The sequence below is a fragment of the Tachysurus vachellii genome, chromosome 7 (genome assembly GCF_030014155.1).
Source record: "Tachysurus vachellii isolate PV-2020 chromosome 7, HZAU_Pvac_v1, whole genome shotgun sequence".
Classification (NCBI taxonomy): domain Eukaryota; kingdom Metazoa; phylum Chordata; class Actinopteri; order Siluriformes; family Bagridae; genus Tachysurus; species Tachysurus vachellii.
In genome coordinates, this window is record NC_083466.1 from 22,632,937 (window position 1) to 22,650,835 (window position 17,899).

The 17,899-nt window shown below is 38.1% G+C and overlaps 2 protein-coding genes and 1 long non-coding RNA gene across 4 annotated transcripts in view; 2 read left to right on the forward strand and 1 right to left on the reverse strand.

Moving 5' to 3' along the window:
• The window catches only part of sf3b2 (splicing factor 3b, subunit 2), a 59,915-nt gene extending 59,850 nt beyond the window's left edge, over positions 1 to 65 (reverse strand). Inside the window, exon 1 of the mRNA XM_060875034.1 lies at positions 22 to 65. Within this exon, the coding sequence (XP_060731017.1) occupies positions 22 to 30 (9 nt within the window). The 5' untranslated portion in view covers positions 31 to 65. The remainder of the gene's footprint in view (positions 1 to 21) is intronic.
• Positions 1 to 17,899, forward strand: part of si:cabz01036022.1 (Fc receptor-like protein 5) — a 91,543-nt gene that overhangs the window by 45,274 nt on the left and 28,370 nt on the right. The window contains exon 8 of the mRNA XM_060875021.1: positions 8,308 to 8,580. Within this exon, the coding sequence (XP_060731004.1) occupies positions 8,308 to 8,580 (273 nt within the window). The remainder of the gene's footprint in view (positions 1 to 8,307; positions 8,581 to 17,899) is intronic.
• Positions 4,111 to 5,207, forward strand: LOC132848942 (uncharacterized). Of its 2 annotated transcripts, none has more exons than XR_009648786.1 (4): positions 4,111 to 4,144; positions 4,760 to 4,850; positions 4,947 to 4,982; positions 5,125 to 5,207. It is a non-coding gene; the product is annotated as an uncharacterized LOC132848942 (long non-coding RNA). The 2 variants fall into 2 exon arrangements; XR_009648785.1 differs by having other exon boundaries at positions 5,122 to 5,131.

Genomic DNA, 17,899 nt, shown 5'->3' on the forward strand with positions numbered 1-17,899 from the left:
TAAAGCTTTCTGTAATGTTACCTGCATCATGTAGGATTTCAGTCTGTCTGTTAACTCTTCTCTTGGGCCTAGAGAAAGAACAGAATACAGGAAATTTTTTCAGTGTTAATACGTGAAAGTAAATACAAATATACAGGGCTCGCAAGTTTTGAAGACAGGCAAGCATGACAACCCCCCCCCCCCCCCCCCAAAAAATAAAAAATAAAAAATAACAAACAAACAAACAAAAAAGAAAGAGAGATTATGACTTCTGTTGTTTATTGTAAGTGTTTGTTACTTTGACTCCTTTATCATTTGTAATGTTGCTCCCATATAAAACAGTTCAGCTCAAGCCCAGACATTTTTAGGGTCATAATTGAGGACAATGTTCTGTCCAGAGACAAGCTGTTTTGTGTTGAGGTTTTGTTCAAACCGACCATCTAAAATACCCTCTTTTTATAAATATGTTTTTTCTCATTGGGTGTTGCTTTAAATCTTCCCCAGATACAATAGTGCTATTTTATGATTGGCTATTGGGTAGCCTCTAATTTTGATTGGCTGATAAGTGTCAGGCTCGACTAAAAACTCCAGGGGAGACGCACTTGTTTCCTGCCCGGTTCCATAGAGACAGCGGTCCGGACTGATACATTTTGGGCGCTGCGGCATTTTAAATATATGATAAATAGTGAAAACGTTTTTCTGCGTGAGAAATACAATGTGTGGCGGAGAGCGGGAGAATGCGGAGAACGCTAATGCTAACGCTAACGCTCCTACAGTATATGTGGTGCCGCTTGATGATAGCAAATCTACCTAACTGCTGTGCTAACAGATTTTCAAAATGACCAATCAACAAATATCTCCTTTGGTTAATAAAATAGATCAATTCTCATATATTGTGCTGTGTCTACAGGGGTCCTGTTTAACCTCATTCATTCATTCATTCATTTTCTACCACTTATCCGAACTACCTCGGGTCACGGGTAGCCTGTGCCTCAGGCATCATCAGGCATCAAGGCAGGATACACACTGGACGGACACACACACTCTCATTCACTCATGCAATCACACACTACGGACAATTTTCCAGAGATGCCAATCAACCTACCATGCATGTCTTTGGACCAGGGGAGGAAACCGGAGTACCCGGAGGAAACCCCCGAGGCACGGGGAGAACATGCAAACTCCACACACACAAGGCGGAGGCGGGAATTGAACCCCCAACCCTGGAGGTGTGAGGCAAACGTGCTAACCACTAAGCCACCGTGCCCCCCCTTGTTTAACCTTTTTTTAAAAAAAAAAATGTAATTTTCAATTTTCTTAATGAATACAGCTAACTGTTAAAATGTAATATTTACATAAATTAACATAACATGAATCCACATGTTTCCTACAGGCAGTTGTTAAGTGGTTATGCTAACGATGTGGTATGTTTATGTCACAGTGTGTGTGTGTGTGTGTGTGTGTGTGGGGGGGGGGTGTCTGGAGTTCAACACAGCACACAATCACACATTTTCAGCATTTCGCAGACACTCTTATCCAGAGCGACTTATATTGTATAAAATACCCTGCTGGTTTGTTGGTGATGTAATATGTGGGTGGAGTTATAGACCTGCCCAGACAAGATTGGACAAGTTCTAAATAGTCTGGTCGCTATGAACGAGGCAGTTTATTGTTTGCTCTGATGTGTACGTCTTTGAGACTAAACCACACACAAAAAGTGTAAATGACTGAAAATAATTCAAGTGGATTTTGCTAGAATAAATCAGAGTCTTTGAGCTATAGATGTCATGGACATTCCATTATTGCATCATAACATAACCTTCTGATCAAGGTTGAGGACACATCAGCATCTGTTACGCCTTAGTATGCTTTGAATTTTGCTTACTATTTTGTGACTGTCACTGGTGGCTGGGTGTCTTTTGGTGTCTGTTTCTTGTTTCAGCACTTCCAATTATGTCAAGTTTCTGCCTGTAACTTCAATGGACGATCTTCATATGACACGCTATGCCCCGCCTCTTTGCCGTGCTATTGGCTGGATGGGAATTTCAGGCGGACATTTAAACCACGTCAGCGAGAGTTCCAGAGAGGGAAAAAGCCGGTTTTGAATGGTTGTATGCTGTGGCTTGCATGCCGTGTTACCTTGTTGTGCGAAGCACTGTGTGTTGTAGAGCTTGTGTTGATTTAGTCATTCTGTGTTTTTTTTTGCCTCGTTTGTATGTGCGTCCTGTTGTATGTGTTTCCATGTAGGTTTTGTAAATATGGCTCTATGTAGATATTGTAAATACACCCTGTTTGGTGGTAGTTTTGGTTATTCTGTTTATTATTGTTTTTGGTTAGATAGGGAGGGAGGGAGGGAGGGAGGGAGGGAAGGACATGTATTTTCTTTTCTTTTCTTTGGATCAGGTTAACTGAGTTGTTCTTGTTGAGTTAGAGGGAGTTTTATTTATTATTTTGGCCTTTCCGACTTCTGAAGGCGTCACCACCTAAAAAAAAAAAGAATAAATCCAAGAAGTGACACTGTGTCGTGCCAGGTTTGTTTTTTATTTAGGTGGTGACGGACAGAAGTCAGAAAGGAACACATCTCACACACATACATATAGAACATACATTATCTCATTTTTTATACAACTGAGCAATTGAGGGTTAAAGGCCTTGCTTAGGGGCCCAACAGTGGCAGCTTGGTGGACCTAAGATTGAACCCACAACCTTCTAATTAATAGCCCAACACCTTAACCACTAGGCTACCACACACATGCACACATGCACGTATGCGTGTACGTTTTTATCTGCACTATTTAATGATGTGTAAATCTTTTTAAGTCACAGCTTTAATGGCAAAGTCCAGCAGGATTCCAAAAGTCCACAGGGGCTGCAAGCCAGTGATTTCTGTGCCAGTCCCAAGTCCTGGATAAATAGAGATGGTTGTGTCATTTATTTTACAGGGGGTAATGTATGTCCTTAAAAGCCATTTGTATTGCAGTAGTTTGCACCTTGTCTTAATGCTGTGGGTTTGAGCAAATAGGCATGATTCTTCCCATTCTTCTTTTGAAATATCTTCCTGCAGATCATTTTTCCATGCTGCCAAGTAAGATAAAGAATTATCTTTTGATCCCTCTAAGAGTATGTTATAAAACAACGATAAATTGCCCCTAGCATTTAAATGTTTTAAAGTGTGGTTTTCTATGATTGACACTGGGGGTTCTGAGTAGGTTTTCATTTGAGAGTGTACAAAGCTCCTGACCTGCAGATATGTAAAGAAGTGTTTGCGAAGGAGACCATATTTTCTCACCAGTTGTTGAAATGACATTAATATACCTTCTTCATATAAATCTTTTACCTTTATACATCCAGTTTTTAAATCCCATATCGCTTCTGCCAGGTATTTTGTGGTTGTGGTTAGTTTCTGTTGGTCTTTCATAGAAACAAAGAGCAGTAACCAGTCAGCATTAATGACTCATAACCACTAGGCTATTTTTGATAATCATGGTCTCTGCAGCAAAAAATTAACCTGAATATCAAACATACAGTTGTACTTACACACTGTACAAATCTACACTGTACAAAGGGCAGCATACTAATTAAGTTAATTAACTTGAATATATTTATTGTGTGTATGTTTAGTGTGTTTGTAAGAATGTCCTCCTTCATTAATAAATGAAAATGCCTTTTCACTACCCCATTATGTGACTAGCAGAAGCCAAGCCTCAATCTACATTTATAGCAATTAGCAGACGTTCTTATCCAGAACGACTTATAATTTATCTCATTTTTATACAACTGAGGGTTAAGGTCATTAGGCCCAGAAGTGGCAGCTCAGCTCAGGGGCCCAGAAGTGGCAGCTTGGTGGATGTGGGAATCAAACTCACAACCTTACAATTTGTAGTCCAGCACCTTAATCACTAGGCTAACGTATCTCTATCTAATTAGATAAAAAGCTTTCCATTTATATAATGTTGAGATGAATTTGTTGCTAGAATTTTTGGTGGTATAGAGGTGGAGTTCACTTAAAAATATCACACCAACTTGCACCACAATGGAAATCTTTCTCTTCTTCTGCTTTTGTGTAAGAAGACAGGAAGTGTAGAGGCTTTAATACAAATCACTGATCATTTCGTCATTTATCAATCTGACAGAATGGAGCTGTGGACACTCCGTATGATGATCTGTGAGTAAAAATGTTTTCTTTGTGTCTTTATTAAAGTGAGTGGTGGGTTAAAAAATGTTCACATGATGTTTGATGTCCTGTGTACAGAGATTATTAATATAGGATAATAATATAGGATATAGGATATTCTGAGCGTATAGAAGAGAATAATCTGCTGTGTTTTTGCTAATGTTCTCAGTGAATGTGCTGCTGTTTAACTTCTCACAATATATCCCACAATAAAGTGGCTGCTCCACTGCATCAATCCCTAATCATTAAGAATTTAGTGACTCCAATCGATGTAGGTGATTAATAAATTTGAACTTTTATATAAAGTAAATTCAATGAGTGAAAATAGACTGCTTCTTCTTCATTAGTTTTGTTTTGAAACAATCTGCGGTCATTTGTACAGATGTGTCAACATGAGCAATTTTGTAACGTGTGACAAAGAGAAAGAAGTGACGCAATTCAGCTTCAGATTAGAAGAAGTGGATTTAATTATACAGGAGTCAGTAATGAGCTGTGAAGTGAGCTGAGTGAAAATAACTTTTTCAAACATTATATATTATTGGAACAGGTAAAACTTGTCTAATAGCTAAAGTGAAATTAAAATAGAGATTTCTTTTTTATTACCAGGACATGACATTGTTCTCATTTGTCTTCTTAAAGAAATGAAAAAGTCTCATGGCTGTCATCAGATATATCAGAAAATAACTTGTCAGAACATGTACGTTAGGTTATGTTATTTTATTTAATTATATTAGTGAATTCTACAATTAAATAGGAAATTTACACAATTCTCTGTTCCTCTTCCTTTTTTTAGTGCTTATTTCATTTACCCACTTTGGACAAGCTCAAGGTGATTTCTGTATATTTTTATTGCTTATGTTGTGTACATGATGGATTTGTATTAAAGTGGAGGAGATTGTGTTTGTACATTGTTATACAGAGTTTATGATATTTACATTAACAGTCTGTTTGTGTTTTGACTTTTCCAGCAGAGAATAAACCAGTTCTGACTGTGCAGCCAAACGCACCACAAATATTCAGAGGAGAGAATGTTACACTCTCATGTATAATTTCGGGAGGTAGTGAACAATACATCTGGTACAAAGATGGTGTTCATGTTCACAGCTCTGCTGAAAAGGATTACGCTATAAAAGTAGATCAGAGTCACAGATACCGTTGTTACGGGTCTAAGAATGGACAGTCAACGACATTGAGTGATGAAGTGACTCTTTCAGTGATAGGTACTGTACATGTCTGAACTTACACTCCTGTAACATGCACTCATACATAATCATTACATATTCAGAGAAGTATGTGTTTGATTGATCTTGTGTATTTTGTGTAACTGCACAGAAAGACGGGGGCACGGTGGCTTAGTGGTTAGCACGTTTGCCTCACACCTCCAGGTTTGGGGGTTCGATTCCCACCTCTGCCTTGTGTGTGTGAAGTTTGCATGTTCTCCCCCTGCCTCGGGGGTTTCCTCCAGCTTTTGTGACTCTGCAGCCTGATGAACAGAAAGTCACTTTAACATGTGAAATACAAGGGCATGCAGACACTGTAGATGTGGAGTGGATGTACAACTGATATAAAGATGGTGTTCTACCTTTTGAAACTATTGAGAATAGGGATTGTTCATTTACTGCTGTAGAGTCTTTCAGCAGTAAATTCACCTGAAGTGGACAGAGAAAAAATGACAATCACAAATATCAGAGATCAGCCCTGCTGTTACACTCACTGTGTCAGGTGTACTGTATATGTGTGCGTGTGTGTGTGTGTGTGGGTCGGTATGTCTTCTTCACACTAGTATATATTAGCTATAGCATCACATCAGTACATTCAGTGCAGATTAAGATTACACGTTTACTTATACTCATGAAAATGTCTGTGTTCCACTTGGATAAATTAATGCTTTTCAATTTTCAAATCTCTTATGGATCATTTTTGCGCAGTTTCTTTCTAAAGGTAGAATCAAGAATGCTGATCTTATTTGAACAGAGTGAGCTCAGAACTCCCTTAGATATTAGTCCTAGATCTTTAGTGACGTCCTGGTCCAGTCATTGATGCACTTTTATACGAATTACTGCAGGTCCACCTGTCATGTTCAAACAAGACATGAAATAACCTCAAAATAATAAAATAATACATGAACCCACAAAAACAGAACATGACACATAAAAGAGAAACAGTAAAGACACATAATCTCAAACACCAGAAACTCTGCCAGCAGCCCCTCTGGTGACCTGTCAGAGAATTGTCCTAGAAGTTCCTGACACCACCACTTTCTCATCTTCTCCATAGTTTCTTCTGATCTCGACACATTGTGCTGCTTGTTAAAAGCTTTTAAGCTACAGCACACTGTGGGAAAGATTCTGCTTAAGCAATGTTTATATACAACATCAACACTAAGGGAGGCATTATAATTTTTACACAGACCCAGTTAGTGTTTCCTCTTCTCTTTTGGCTCTCAACGAAGGCGGTTGCATTTTCTCTCCCTCTGCCTCCCCTTTACTTTCCCTGCTTTGCTCCTCTCGTCTCGTCTATTGTCTTATACTTTGAGAGACTCTCTCCGCACTGCTCTCCAAACTAAAAAACATCATGGACTTGATAATCAGGTCTCTGAACGCAATTGACACCATCTTCTCGACGAGAAGCTTGGGTTCGGGGGAACCTGACTGCCCGGCCGGAATGTTCGCAGCTTGCAATACGATGGACGTGTGGGAGAGGTGGCGGGTCGTGTGTCTGGCGGCTCTTTCCTTGGAGGACATTGAAGATATCTACCTATTCGGAACCATGATAACAGGAGTTCTGCTGATTGGATTAGGCATTGCCCTGGTTTATCGAGAAAATCAGAAAACGGTGACAGCTGTCCAAAACCTCCCAAGACTGCCCGTCATGATTGATGCAGTGGGCGAGCAGTCCGCATTGAGGCTGGGACTATTAACCGCAATATGGATAACATCACGGTGAGGCTCACTGCTTTGGATACTGTTAACATCACGGAGAAGCTCACTGCTTTGGAAAGAAAAATGGATCGATTTGTAGACCAGAACGGACTAAGAGAGTAGTCGTGTAAATTGGAATGCGTCTACTCGCCCCAAGACCAAACAATCCCAATCTTATCTGCTTTCGGCTCCCCTCAACCAGCACTGGCCTCGGCCAAGGCCGCTGCTGGAACAACAATTCCCCTGGAAGAGCACTGCAGCGAGACGCTCTTGTGTTCCTTCCCCCATTTCCACAGACACCTGCTGATTGTTGACTCTGTCTGGGACCTGATCAAGGCTGTCTCCATGGCAACTTGCTGTGTATCGCTATGACATGTGTAACTTGCGGACTGAGGCACCGAGATTTGATGCTGGGAGCAACGACTCTCCAGGCCTACACACTTATACATACACACACACGCGCACTTATACAGTATAAAGATATGCCCCCCCCCCCCACCCCCCATCCCACGCCTTCGCCGCTTTGTACCGCCAGTCTGACAGGCGGGTCTGTGACCAGCGCCGAAGATAAAGGCTGCAGGACCTGATGGCTGCTTGCCTGTTCTGGATTACCTCCACCCCCCCACTCCCCTCCCCTGTCGTGTGTTTATGGCGTACTGTTTATGTGCTTATGTTGCTGAGGTGTTTTTTCTGTTCCCACACTGTACTCCCCACCGGAGCATAGTCTGGGGGTTGTTTTTTTTTCTCCTCCCTTCCCTCATGTTATGCTGTATTTCAAATACCCTGTCTTCCTGTCCTGTCCCCCCTTGTCATATTGTATGTATTGTATGTATGGACAGGTTAATGTCTAATTTCATGGTACCTGTGACCAGTGACAATAAAGGCTACTACTACTACTACTACTTCATAAAATAATATTCTTTATTCTATAATATAACTTTAAAAACTATATTTGTTCAATTTGACTGTTTTTGTTTGTTAAACATTTTTCATAAACAATCTGAATTAATTATGTTGTCTGTAGAAATAACTGAAAACATAAAGAGGGTAAATTCCTTTCAACAGCATTTACTACAAAATATTTTAACACTTTTTAATGGAATATTTAGTCATAGTGTGTTTTTACAGTATATTAATAACAGCATGTTTCTGTCTGTAGTAGTGTAGTATTGATTAGTGTGATAAACACTCTGAGAGCAGCACATGAACTGTGTGTTTCACCTCCAACTACAGAAAAACCTAAACCTGAACTCACATCAGACCTTAAAGGAGCTGCACTGACAGGAAACTCAGTGACTCTGTCCTGTACACTGAAGCTGCAGTCTGCTGGATGGAAGTTTTACTGGATCAAACCCACACAGAGCTCTGAGACTGAGACTGAAACACACCAGTACGTCATCAGTTCAGTTAGAGTCTCTGATGGAGGTCAGTACAGGTGCAGAGCTGGAAGAGGAAACCCAGTCTACTACACAGACTACAGTGATGTACTCTGGGTAAATGTTATTGGTGAGTAACAAAGATTGTGTTTATAAAATATACACAGACCTGTGTAAAATTCTTAGGCACATTAGATATCATTTAAAAATGCATTGAAAATAATGACAATAAATGTTTAAAAAACCACAATAATGTTAACAATAATAAAGTCAATATTTTGTGTGAAGAATCTAAAGTTTTATAAGAAAAGTGACTAGTAAGTCAAAACCCATCAACTTAATTATATTTGTCTAAAAAGTGGTTTATTACATGATATGATACTTTTGTCTATATATTTCGCTAATGTTTGGAAATCTAAAATGTTCTTATTGAGGCTTAATAATGGAAAATTCATAGAATAAATATCTTTAACAACATTTGTACACAAAAACACTTTTTAATGAACTTTAGGTAATATTATTTTATATACACTACACCATCACTAATTATTTGACTAATCACAGACTAATGACAGTAGAATCAGAACTGTATTTATTGCAGTGTTTATTTTGAGGTGTTAATAATAAGATTATGTTTCTGCAGAGAGTCCTAAAGCTGTGGTGACCATAAAGCCTGACAAACATGTGTTCAGAGGAGAGACTGTGACTCTCAGGTGTGAAATACAGGGAGGAGACACTGAGTGGATATACAGCTGGTATAAAGATGACCAAATCTACCAAGACTACAAACCCCAGGAGCTCAAACTCAGCTCAGTTATAAATGAACACAATGGTAAATACACCTGCAGAGGGAGGAGACGCAGTGACTATCAGAGGTCAGAGATCAGTGATGCTGTTACTCTTACTGTATCAGGTGAGTGTGTGAGTTTGTGTTATCTTGTCATTAATTACATGTAAACTCTGTATGATTTTGTTCCATGTTTGTTATCCATTAGATGTAGCAGAGACAGTAATGACTGTGTCTCCACTGATCTGGCTGACTGAAGGAGATTCAGTGACTCTAAGCTGTAAGGTTAAACACTCCTCTACAGGCTGGACATTCAGCTGGTACAAAAATGTTCTCTACACAGAGAGTCAGGGTTCCCTCTGGTCCAGAACATCACTACTTTCAAACAGCAGCAGAGGATCTGGAGGCTCCTACACTCTCAGTCCTGTTACTCTGAATCACACAGGAGTTTATATGTGCGGAGCTGAGAGAGGATTCTTTCACACACAGAACAGCAAAACACAGCCGCTGTGGGTCACTGGTGAGGAAATAAAAAATTTTTGTTTACTTGTAGTAAATAAGTGTAAATGAAAGAATCAATGCATAAATAGAGATTTTATTAAATAAAGAGTTAAATAAACACATCTAGAGGTGGTAAGAAACATCAATCAATAATTCCATATTAATAACTACATTACATCCCATCAGTGCTGACATCTTTCTGAGATTTCATAAAGTTAATCCTACAAGAATTGATGATGCTTGATATACTTTTTATATATTTTATTCGATACATAATATAATTATACATAACATTTTTTCTAAACTGAAATCTAACCATATATTCCTTTTATTCCTCAGTGTTTCCTTTAATACTATTTGTTAAATGAGTGAGATCATTTTCTGAGAGTTTATATTATCAGTCTTTAATCTCTCTTGACACAAATTACTTTGTTAAACAACAACCTGTTTCTAAATCTGTTTATTATTGGTCTTAGATTATTTGGAGCATCTCCTCACAAGTCTCTGTGTATGAGCCGTTATTAAAGACATATTAACATATTAGAACAAACATATTAATATAAATCTATATATACAGTAGTTACAGCTGTAACTACTGAGCTGTTATGTGAAAATAATGTGACCTTCTGATTTGAGCATTCAACTGTGGTGTCCTATAGCATGAAATAATATATTTTCTTATATGTCTTATATTTCTGTGGTGTCCTGTAATAACTGTTCATGTTTTAACTCCTTAGGTGTGTGATGCATGTGAACAGACCCAATTTAAGCAATTAAAGGTTTAGTCCTGGGTTATCTTTTAATGTTACACATATTAATATAATGCATATATACAGGAGCATTACAGTAAAATCATTAAATATTTAAATATAATGATTTCGTAATGAAATTTAATTATTTGTGTATTTCAGGTGAATCTCCTCCAGGGTCTCTGATCATCAGACCGAACAGAACTCAACACTTTACTGCTGACTCTCTCTCACTGAACTGTGAGGACCAGAGTGACTCTTCTGGATGGACAGTGAGAAAATACAGTGATAATGAGATATTTTATGATTATCCATTAGTATCAGGATCTACATGTAACATCAGCTTCCTCTCTACATTATACACTGGAGTTTATTGGTGTCAGTCTGAATCTGGAGGATGCAGTAATTCTGTTAACATCACAGTGCACTGTGAGTCTTCAATGTTCTCATCTGTAACAGATTCACAATATACAGGACTAGAGATACTTTACTAAATCAGTGTAAATTTGTGCTATACTTTGTCTTATATTTCCCACTGATAGAGCTCTCTGTGTTAAAATCATTATATTATTTTACATACTTTCTATTTTCCGTGTCATCTTTCTCTTTCCTACAGATGGTGCTGTGATCCTGGACAGTCCTGTACATCCTGTGACTGAGGGACATCTTCTGACTTTACGCTGTTTATTTCGCAACAAAATGATCCCAGGTTCTGGTGTTGATTTCTATAAAGATGATTCCATCCTTCACTCCCAGACTACAGGAGAGATGACCATCAGTAGTGTCTCAAAGTCTGATGAAGGTTTCTACCACTGTAAACACCCAGAGAGAGGAGAGTCACCGAAAAGCTGGGTTTCAGTCAGAGGTGAGAAATATTTATTCAGTTAATTTAGTAAGCAATAAAACTGAATGGTATTATAGTAAAATATCCAGTGATGTGGTGTGATACAGCTCAATATTTATAGAAAGTACATACTTTAGAACTAATCACATTAATATTTAAATTACAATCAGATTTTGCAGCTCTGTGGTATTTTTGTATATTGAGTATGATATGTATCTTCATTTGAATCTTATATTTATTAGAGTCTTGTACTAGACTTTCCACAATATTATAATTAATATTTTACTCCTCATCAGGACGGTCACATGTAGGAGCTTCAATGTCAGTGCTCAAACTGATCAGCAGTCTAGTGACAGTTTCTATGTATCTGCTGCTGACCATCATTCTGGCAGTGAAATGTTTCAGAGCTCGAGGTAAAAACATTTTCAGTCTATTTCACATAATAAACACACTGACAGGTAACAGGACAAATGATTTGAGTTTGTACTACCATTTTACCTGAACATTACCACAATACACACTTTAGTTACAGTATTAAAGCACTAAAATGCAGTTACAGTAATAATTATATAATTAAAGTACAGATGCTTAGAAATAATAGTTTAGTAAAATTAATGAGTATGTAATTGTGTGATTTCTGTATGATTTAAATGACAGGATGTTCATCTATTTGTAGTAAACTATTCCATATTGGTTTTGATAAGTAAAAGAGAGTTTTATGTATTTTTTTTGTTTTTTGAATACATGTGCATTTTCATTTACGTTCATGAACTATGAAAACAGTCATAATTAGGAATTGTATTCTAATTGTATAAATTCTATTCATCATTTGTCAATAAAACTGTTTTATTTATTTTATAGTTCAGACTGATGAAGACACCCAGAATGCTGTTATTGAGAAGTGAACAAAAAAAAATCAGATTTTAGGATTGTGAAATAATTTTGATGTCTCACATTTAAATACTTACTACCAGATGTTTTTTCTTCTGAAGTTTTCACACCTCTTCATGGGGTTATGAATTATATTAATGCAGTGTACATTAAAATTAACTAGATATTAAGGTCACATCTTTAATTCATCTCTACTCTCTATCTAGTTATATTTGTCTTCATATAACTGGGTAAAATATTTTATAGATTAAGTAAACTTATTAAAATTTTGTACAGATGCCATTGGCAAACAGAATATCATCTATGTACATTGTTAACTAACTCTGATCACTGAGGACAGGTGAGGAGGTTTATTGTTAGTTTATCATTATAGTTCATGATTAAATGATCTGACACAAAAAAACAAAGTCAGTGTTTTCTAGTTAGGCATCTGGACTTTTTTAGCATGTGCTGGAAAGAAAACACATCCAGTCTGTCTCATTAAAGTCACCTCCTTTCAGTTCTGTTAATAGTCAATAATGTACTAATTTTTGATAGAAAATGTTTTGAAAGTGGTGACTCAGTGCTTCAGTCTTTGCATTGATCAGAATGTTATCAGTTTAAATCGCATCATCTCAAGCAAAACTCATCTATTCATTCCTTAACTGCTCTTTTATATTTTGTCTCAGCTGTAAGTTGCCAGGAAATTTAAAATGAAAATGTTTGGCATTTAAAAAATATATATCAAGTCAAGAAGCTTTTATTATCATTTCATCCATACATAGCTGTTGCAGTACAATGAGACAACTTTCTCCAGGATCATAGTGCTACATAAAAAAAGACAGAGCTATAAGGACATATTAAGTTAGTCATAGCCACATAAAGTATATAATTTATTACAAAACATTTATATAAGCAACACCAGTAGCTTAACTATAATGCAGGCCAGGTCTGTCAAAAGGCTTTGGTATTATAGTTTAAAAAGTAAAGTTTTCATTGGCTTTCTTTCTTGTTTTTTTTATTTTTTTATTTTTTCTTTTTTTTAAAAAGGCTTTTGCACAATGTTACTTTTGAATAAATAATTTAAACTGTTTTCAGTGTGCATTTCTTATCTAACTCTATGTTCTAAAGAAGAGCGATTACTGTAAATATACAATACAGTGCCCCGTTGTGTGTCATCAATGTGTATAGCCAGAAGGTGTCGCTGTTCAGTAACTGTATTTTTCGAGAGAGTCGGTTCAAATATGTATATTTGCTAGAAGGCTTCGTTTATAACCGTTTACTGCCAGTTTTTATGTTAAGTCCACTTTAGTTTTTGGTTTTGATGCTAAAATGTAACTGTAAAAATGTGATATAGTTTATTTATAAAGAGTGATTAAAGAAGCAGCTCTTTTAATGACCACGTTAGAAACTGCAGTGTAAATATATACAGGGTTTTACGGGGAACATCAAGACTCTAAGACCAAAATGCATGCTTTATTTTCATTGAACCTCCACAAATTGTACAAAAGTCCTAAGATGCCATGAATTATTAGGGTTAGGGTTAGGTTAACCCTAACCCTAGCCCAGTAGCCCTGAACTCCATAGAGATGACTGGTCATCTTCATCACTTCTTCACTATCTGATACCCTGGACCCACTACAGTTTGCATACCGTCCCAACCGTTCCAGTGAGGACACCATTGCACACGTCCATCACACAGCCCTTAGTCACTTGGACATCCAAAAAGGAATTATATTAAAATGCTGTTTGTAGACCAACAAAAAAACATTTGCTCAGAACAAATCCAATGGGAGCTAAACCACAATAATGTGATTTTGTACTCATGTATTTACACCTTTATTATTATTTTTGTCATGTTAATTTTCTCCTTTTAGTTTGTCACGTACAACTCATATTTAGACATATAGACGGTAAATCCTATTTGATGTTAAACTTGCAGTGTATCAAATATATTTCTGTATGTGGTAAAGATTTCTGAAAATGTTACCTGTATCATGTACAGTAGGATTTCAGTCTGTCTACTACCTCTTCTCTCGGGCCTAGAGAAAGAACAGAGGACATTTTCAGTGTTTATACATGAAAATAAATTCAGTACATTTTAGCTATAAATAATAAATGAATAAAGCTAACTGTTAAAATGTATTATTTACATAAATTAACATAACATTAATTCTCATGTTTCCTACAGGCTAAAAGTTGGGGGGGAGAAAAACACAGGACGTGATCACACACACTTCCAGCATTTCGCAGACACCCTTACAGTATATCCAGAGCAAGTTACATTATCTAATTTTTTTTTTTTATACAACTGAACAATTGAGGGTTAAAAGCCGCGGTTAGGGGCCCAACAGTGGCAGCTTGGTGGACCTGAGATCAAACCCACAACTTCCATTAGGCTACCACACACACACACACACACACTCATCAGTGAAGTGAAGTGGAGTGACATACAGCTATGTATGGTGACCCATACTCAGAATTTGTTCCCTGCATTTAACCCATCCAAAGGTTTTAAAAGGTGCTAAAGTCTGACTGAAATCTCTAAGACGGTGCATGTACCTAACCTACTGCTCACTGCACACCCGTTTATTTATTATTGCTGAGTACTGAAAATCAAAATCACCTGATTAACTGCCCTTTTGTCTGCACTATTTAATGATGTGTAATTCTTTTTAAGTCACAAATTTAATGGCAAAGTCCAGCAGGATTCCAAAAGTCCACAGGGGTTGCAAGCCAGTGATTTATGTTCTGGTCCCAAGCCAGGATAAATTGAGAGGGTTGTGTCAGGAAGGGCATCCGGCATAGAATATGGCGAATTTAAACATGTGAGTCGTCAATATGAGGCCCGGGTTAACAACAACCGTAACGGCACTGTCGACCTATAGGGAGCCAGCGGAAATTGGGCTACTCTTGGTTGAGGAAGGAGAGGAGGGAGATGGGAGAGCTGTTGGACATGATGGAGAGAAGGAAGGTAGATATACTGTGTTTGCATGAGACCAGGTGGAAGAGGAGAAAAACACATACTTTGGAGTGGGATACAAACTGTTTTATTATGGTGTGGATAGAAAGAGAAATTGGGTAAAAGTAATCCTGAAGGATGAGTTTACGAGGAATGTTTTAGAGGTAAAAAGAGTGTCAGACTGGGTAATCAGTTTAAAGTTAGAAATTGAAGGGGTGATGTTTAATGTCGTCAGTGTTTATGCTCCACAAGTAGGCTGTGAGTTAGAAGAGAAGGAGAGATTCTGGAGTGAGTTAGATAAGGTGATGGAGAGTATTCCCTGAATTGAGAGAGTAGTGATTGGAGCAGATTTCAACAGGTATGTTGTGTTGGTGAGGGGAACAGAGGTGATGAGGAGGTGAGGGGCAGGTTTGGTGTTAAGGAAAGGAACCTAGAAGGACAGATGGTGGTGGACTTTGCTAAGCAGATGGAAATGGCTGTAGTCAACATTTAAATCCAGAAGAGAGGGGAACATAGACTTACATATTGTATTAGAGAGGAGGTTGGAGTTGGTGGTAGGAGAGATGTACACCAGACAGCGGTGTAGCCAGACAGCATCGGATGATAATGTGTAGGATGTCTCTGTTTGTCAGGAGGAAGAGGAGAGGAAAGATAGAAAAGAAGACTAAGTGATGGAAGTTGAAAAAGGAAGAATGTTGTGAGGGACTGTGAAGGTGCGAGGTGTGTCATCTGAAGGAGAAAAGAAGATAAGGAAATACAGTATGGTGGTGGAACAATGAAGTACAGAACAGCATTCAGAGGAAGAGACTAGCTAAAAAGAAGTGGGACGTAGACAGAACCAAAGAAAGTAGACAGGATTAAAAGGAATCACAGCACAGAGTGAAGAGGGATGTGGCAAACAGAAAGCATATACGAGTTGTATGCCAAGTCTCGAAAGCATGAGGGAAGGTGAGAAGAACTTGCACAGATTAGCGAGACAGAGAGATAGAGATGGGAAGGATGTGCAACAAATAAGGGTGATTAAAGATTGAGATGGAAAGGTGCTAACATGTGAGAAGAGTGTGCAGAGAAGGTTGGAGTATTTTGAGGAGCTGATGAATGAGGAACATGAGAGGGAAAGAAGGGGGGAGGAGGGGAAAATTATAGAGCAAGAAATTGGAAAGAATAGAAAGGAGGAGGTGAGGAAGGTTGTGAGGTGAATCAAGAGTGGAAAGGCTCTCTTATCTCTAAAATGACCTTCAAATGACATTAAATTTAGTGTTAAAATGAACACAATATAACTCAAAGGCCCCAGTGTGAAATAAGGTTTCTCTCTATGTCTCGACTTTATAGCCAACAACTCAGGTTTGGTCAAAAGATCATACCCTATGTCAAGTCCTTCTGCTCTCGTAACTTCATGCTTCAGTGTTGTCCATACTGCCTATAGGGAATACACAGTAGTTATTATTACAGCTGTGAAGTTTCCTCCTTAAATTGACAGACCAGGAACCCAAAACACTGTTTGGTAACATATCCAAGTAGGACACTGCGTCTTCAACATGTTATATGCAACGCACATTGGAATTGTGTTTTGGAATCTTCGGAATGCCTACAAATCCCTCCCAATTCAGATAACTCATCCATCCTGTTCTTACCCGCTTACAGACAGAAGCTGAAACAGGACACACCCTCCCTCAGCATCATGAAATAATTTTACACCTGTACCATAGAGAGCATACTGACTGGCTGCATCAGCTGGTACAGGAGCATCACATAACTACAGAACTCTGTAGAGAGTCGTACAGACATCGTACAAACACATTGAAAAAAGTCAGAAAGGACAAGTTGTTGGATTTTAGCTCTGTTGATGTTACCATGCAATGCCAAGTCAAGTCAAGTCAAGTCAAGAAGCTTTGATTGTCATTTCAACCAGATATAGCTGTTGCAGTACATAGTGAAATGAGACAACGTTTCTCCAGGATCAGGGTGCTACATAAAACAAAGACAGGGCTAAGGACATGTACAGTAAGTAGTCTTTGCCACATGAAGTGCAACTGTGCAACCTGGTGCAAACAGTGCAGGACAAGACAAACAAGACAGACAAGACAGTGCAGGACAAAAGACAGTGCAGACACAAAGTTACAAGACAATACAAAAAGTACAAAAAATGCAATACACAAAAGACAATAAACAGTAATAGAAACAGCTTCAACCGACCAGTGTAAATACTGTATGTGAATACTGAATGTTCAAACAATATTTCGTGCAGTAACATTAGAATGAACACAGTTTCTCAGCAGCAGGTCCTTGGGATAATATATAGAATTGTGCAAAAAACAGCAAATGACTGAAATATTGTATAGTATGTGCGAAATGGCTGAGATATTGTACAATATGTGCAAAAATGGCTGAAATGTTGGACAGTTTGTGCAAAAACAGAAAAGTGTGCAAAACAGCATGTAAACAGTTTGATGGATTGTAAGCAGCATGTAAACAGTATGATGTGTCAGTGTGTGTGTTTTGTGTGGGTCTGTGCAGTCCATACAGATGATGTGTGTGTGTATGTTGTGCTCAGTAAAGTTTAGTTCAGTTATTGAGAAGTCTGATGGCTTGTGGGAAGAAACTATTACACAGTCTGGTCGTGAGGGCCCGAATGCTTCGGTACCTTTTTCCAGACGGCAGGACGGTGAAGAGTGTGTGTGAGGGGTGTGTGGGGTCATCCACAATGCTGTTTACGCTTTGCGGATGCAGCGTGTG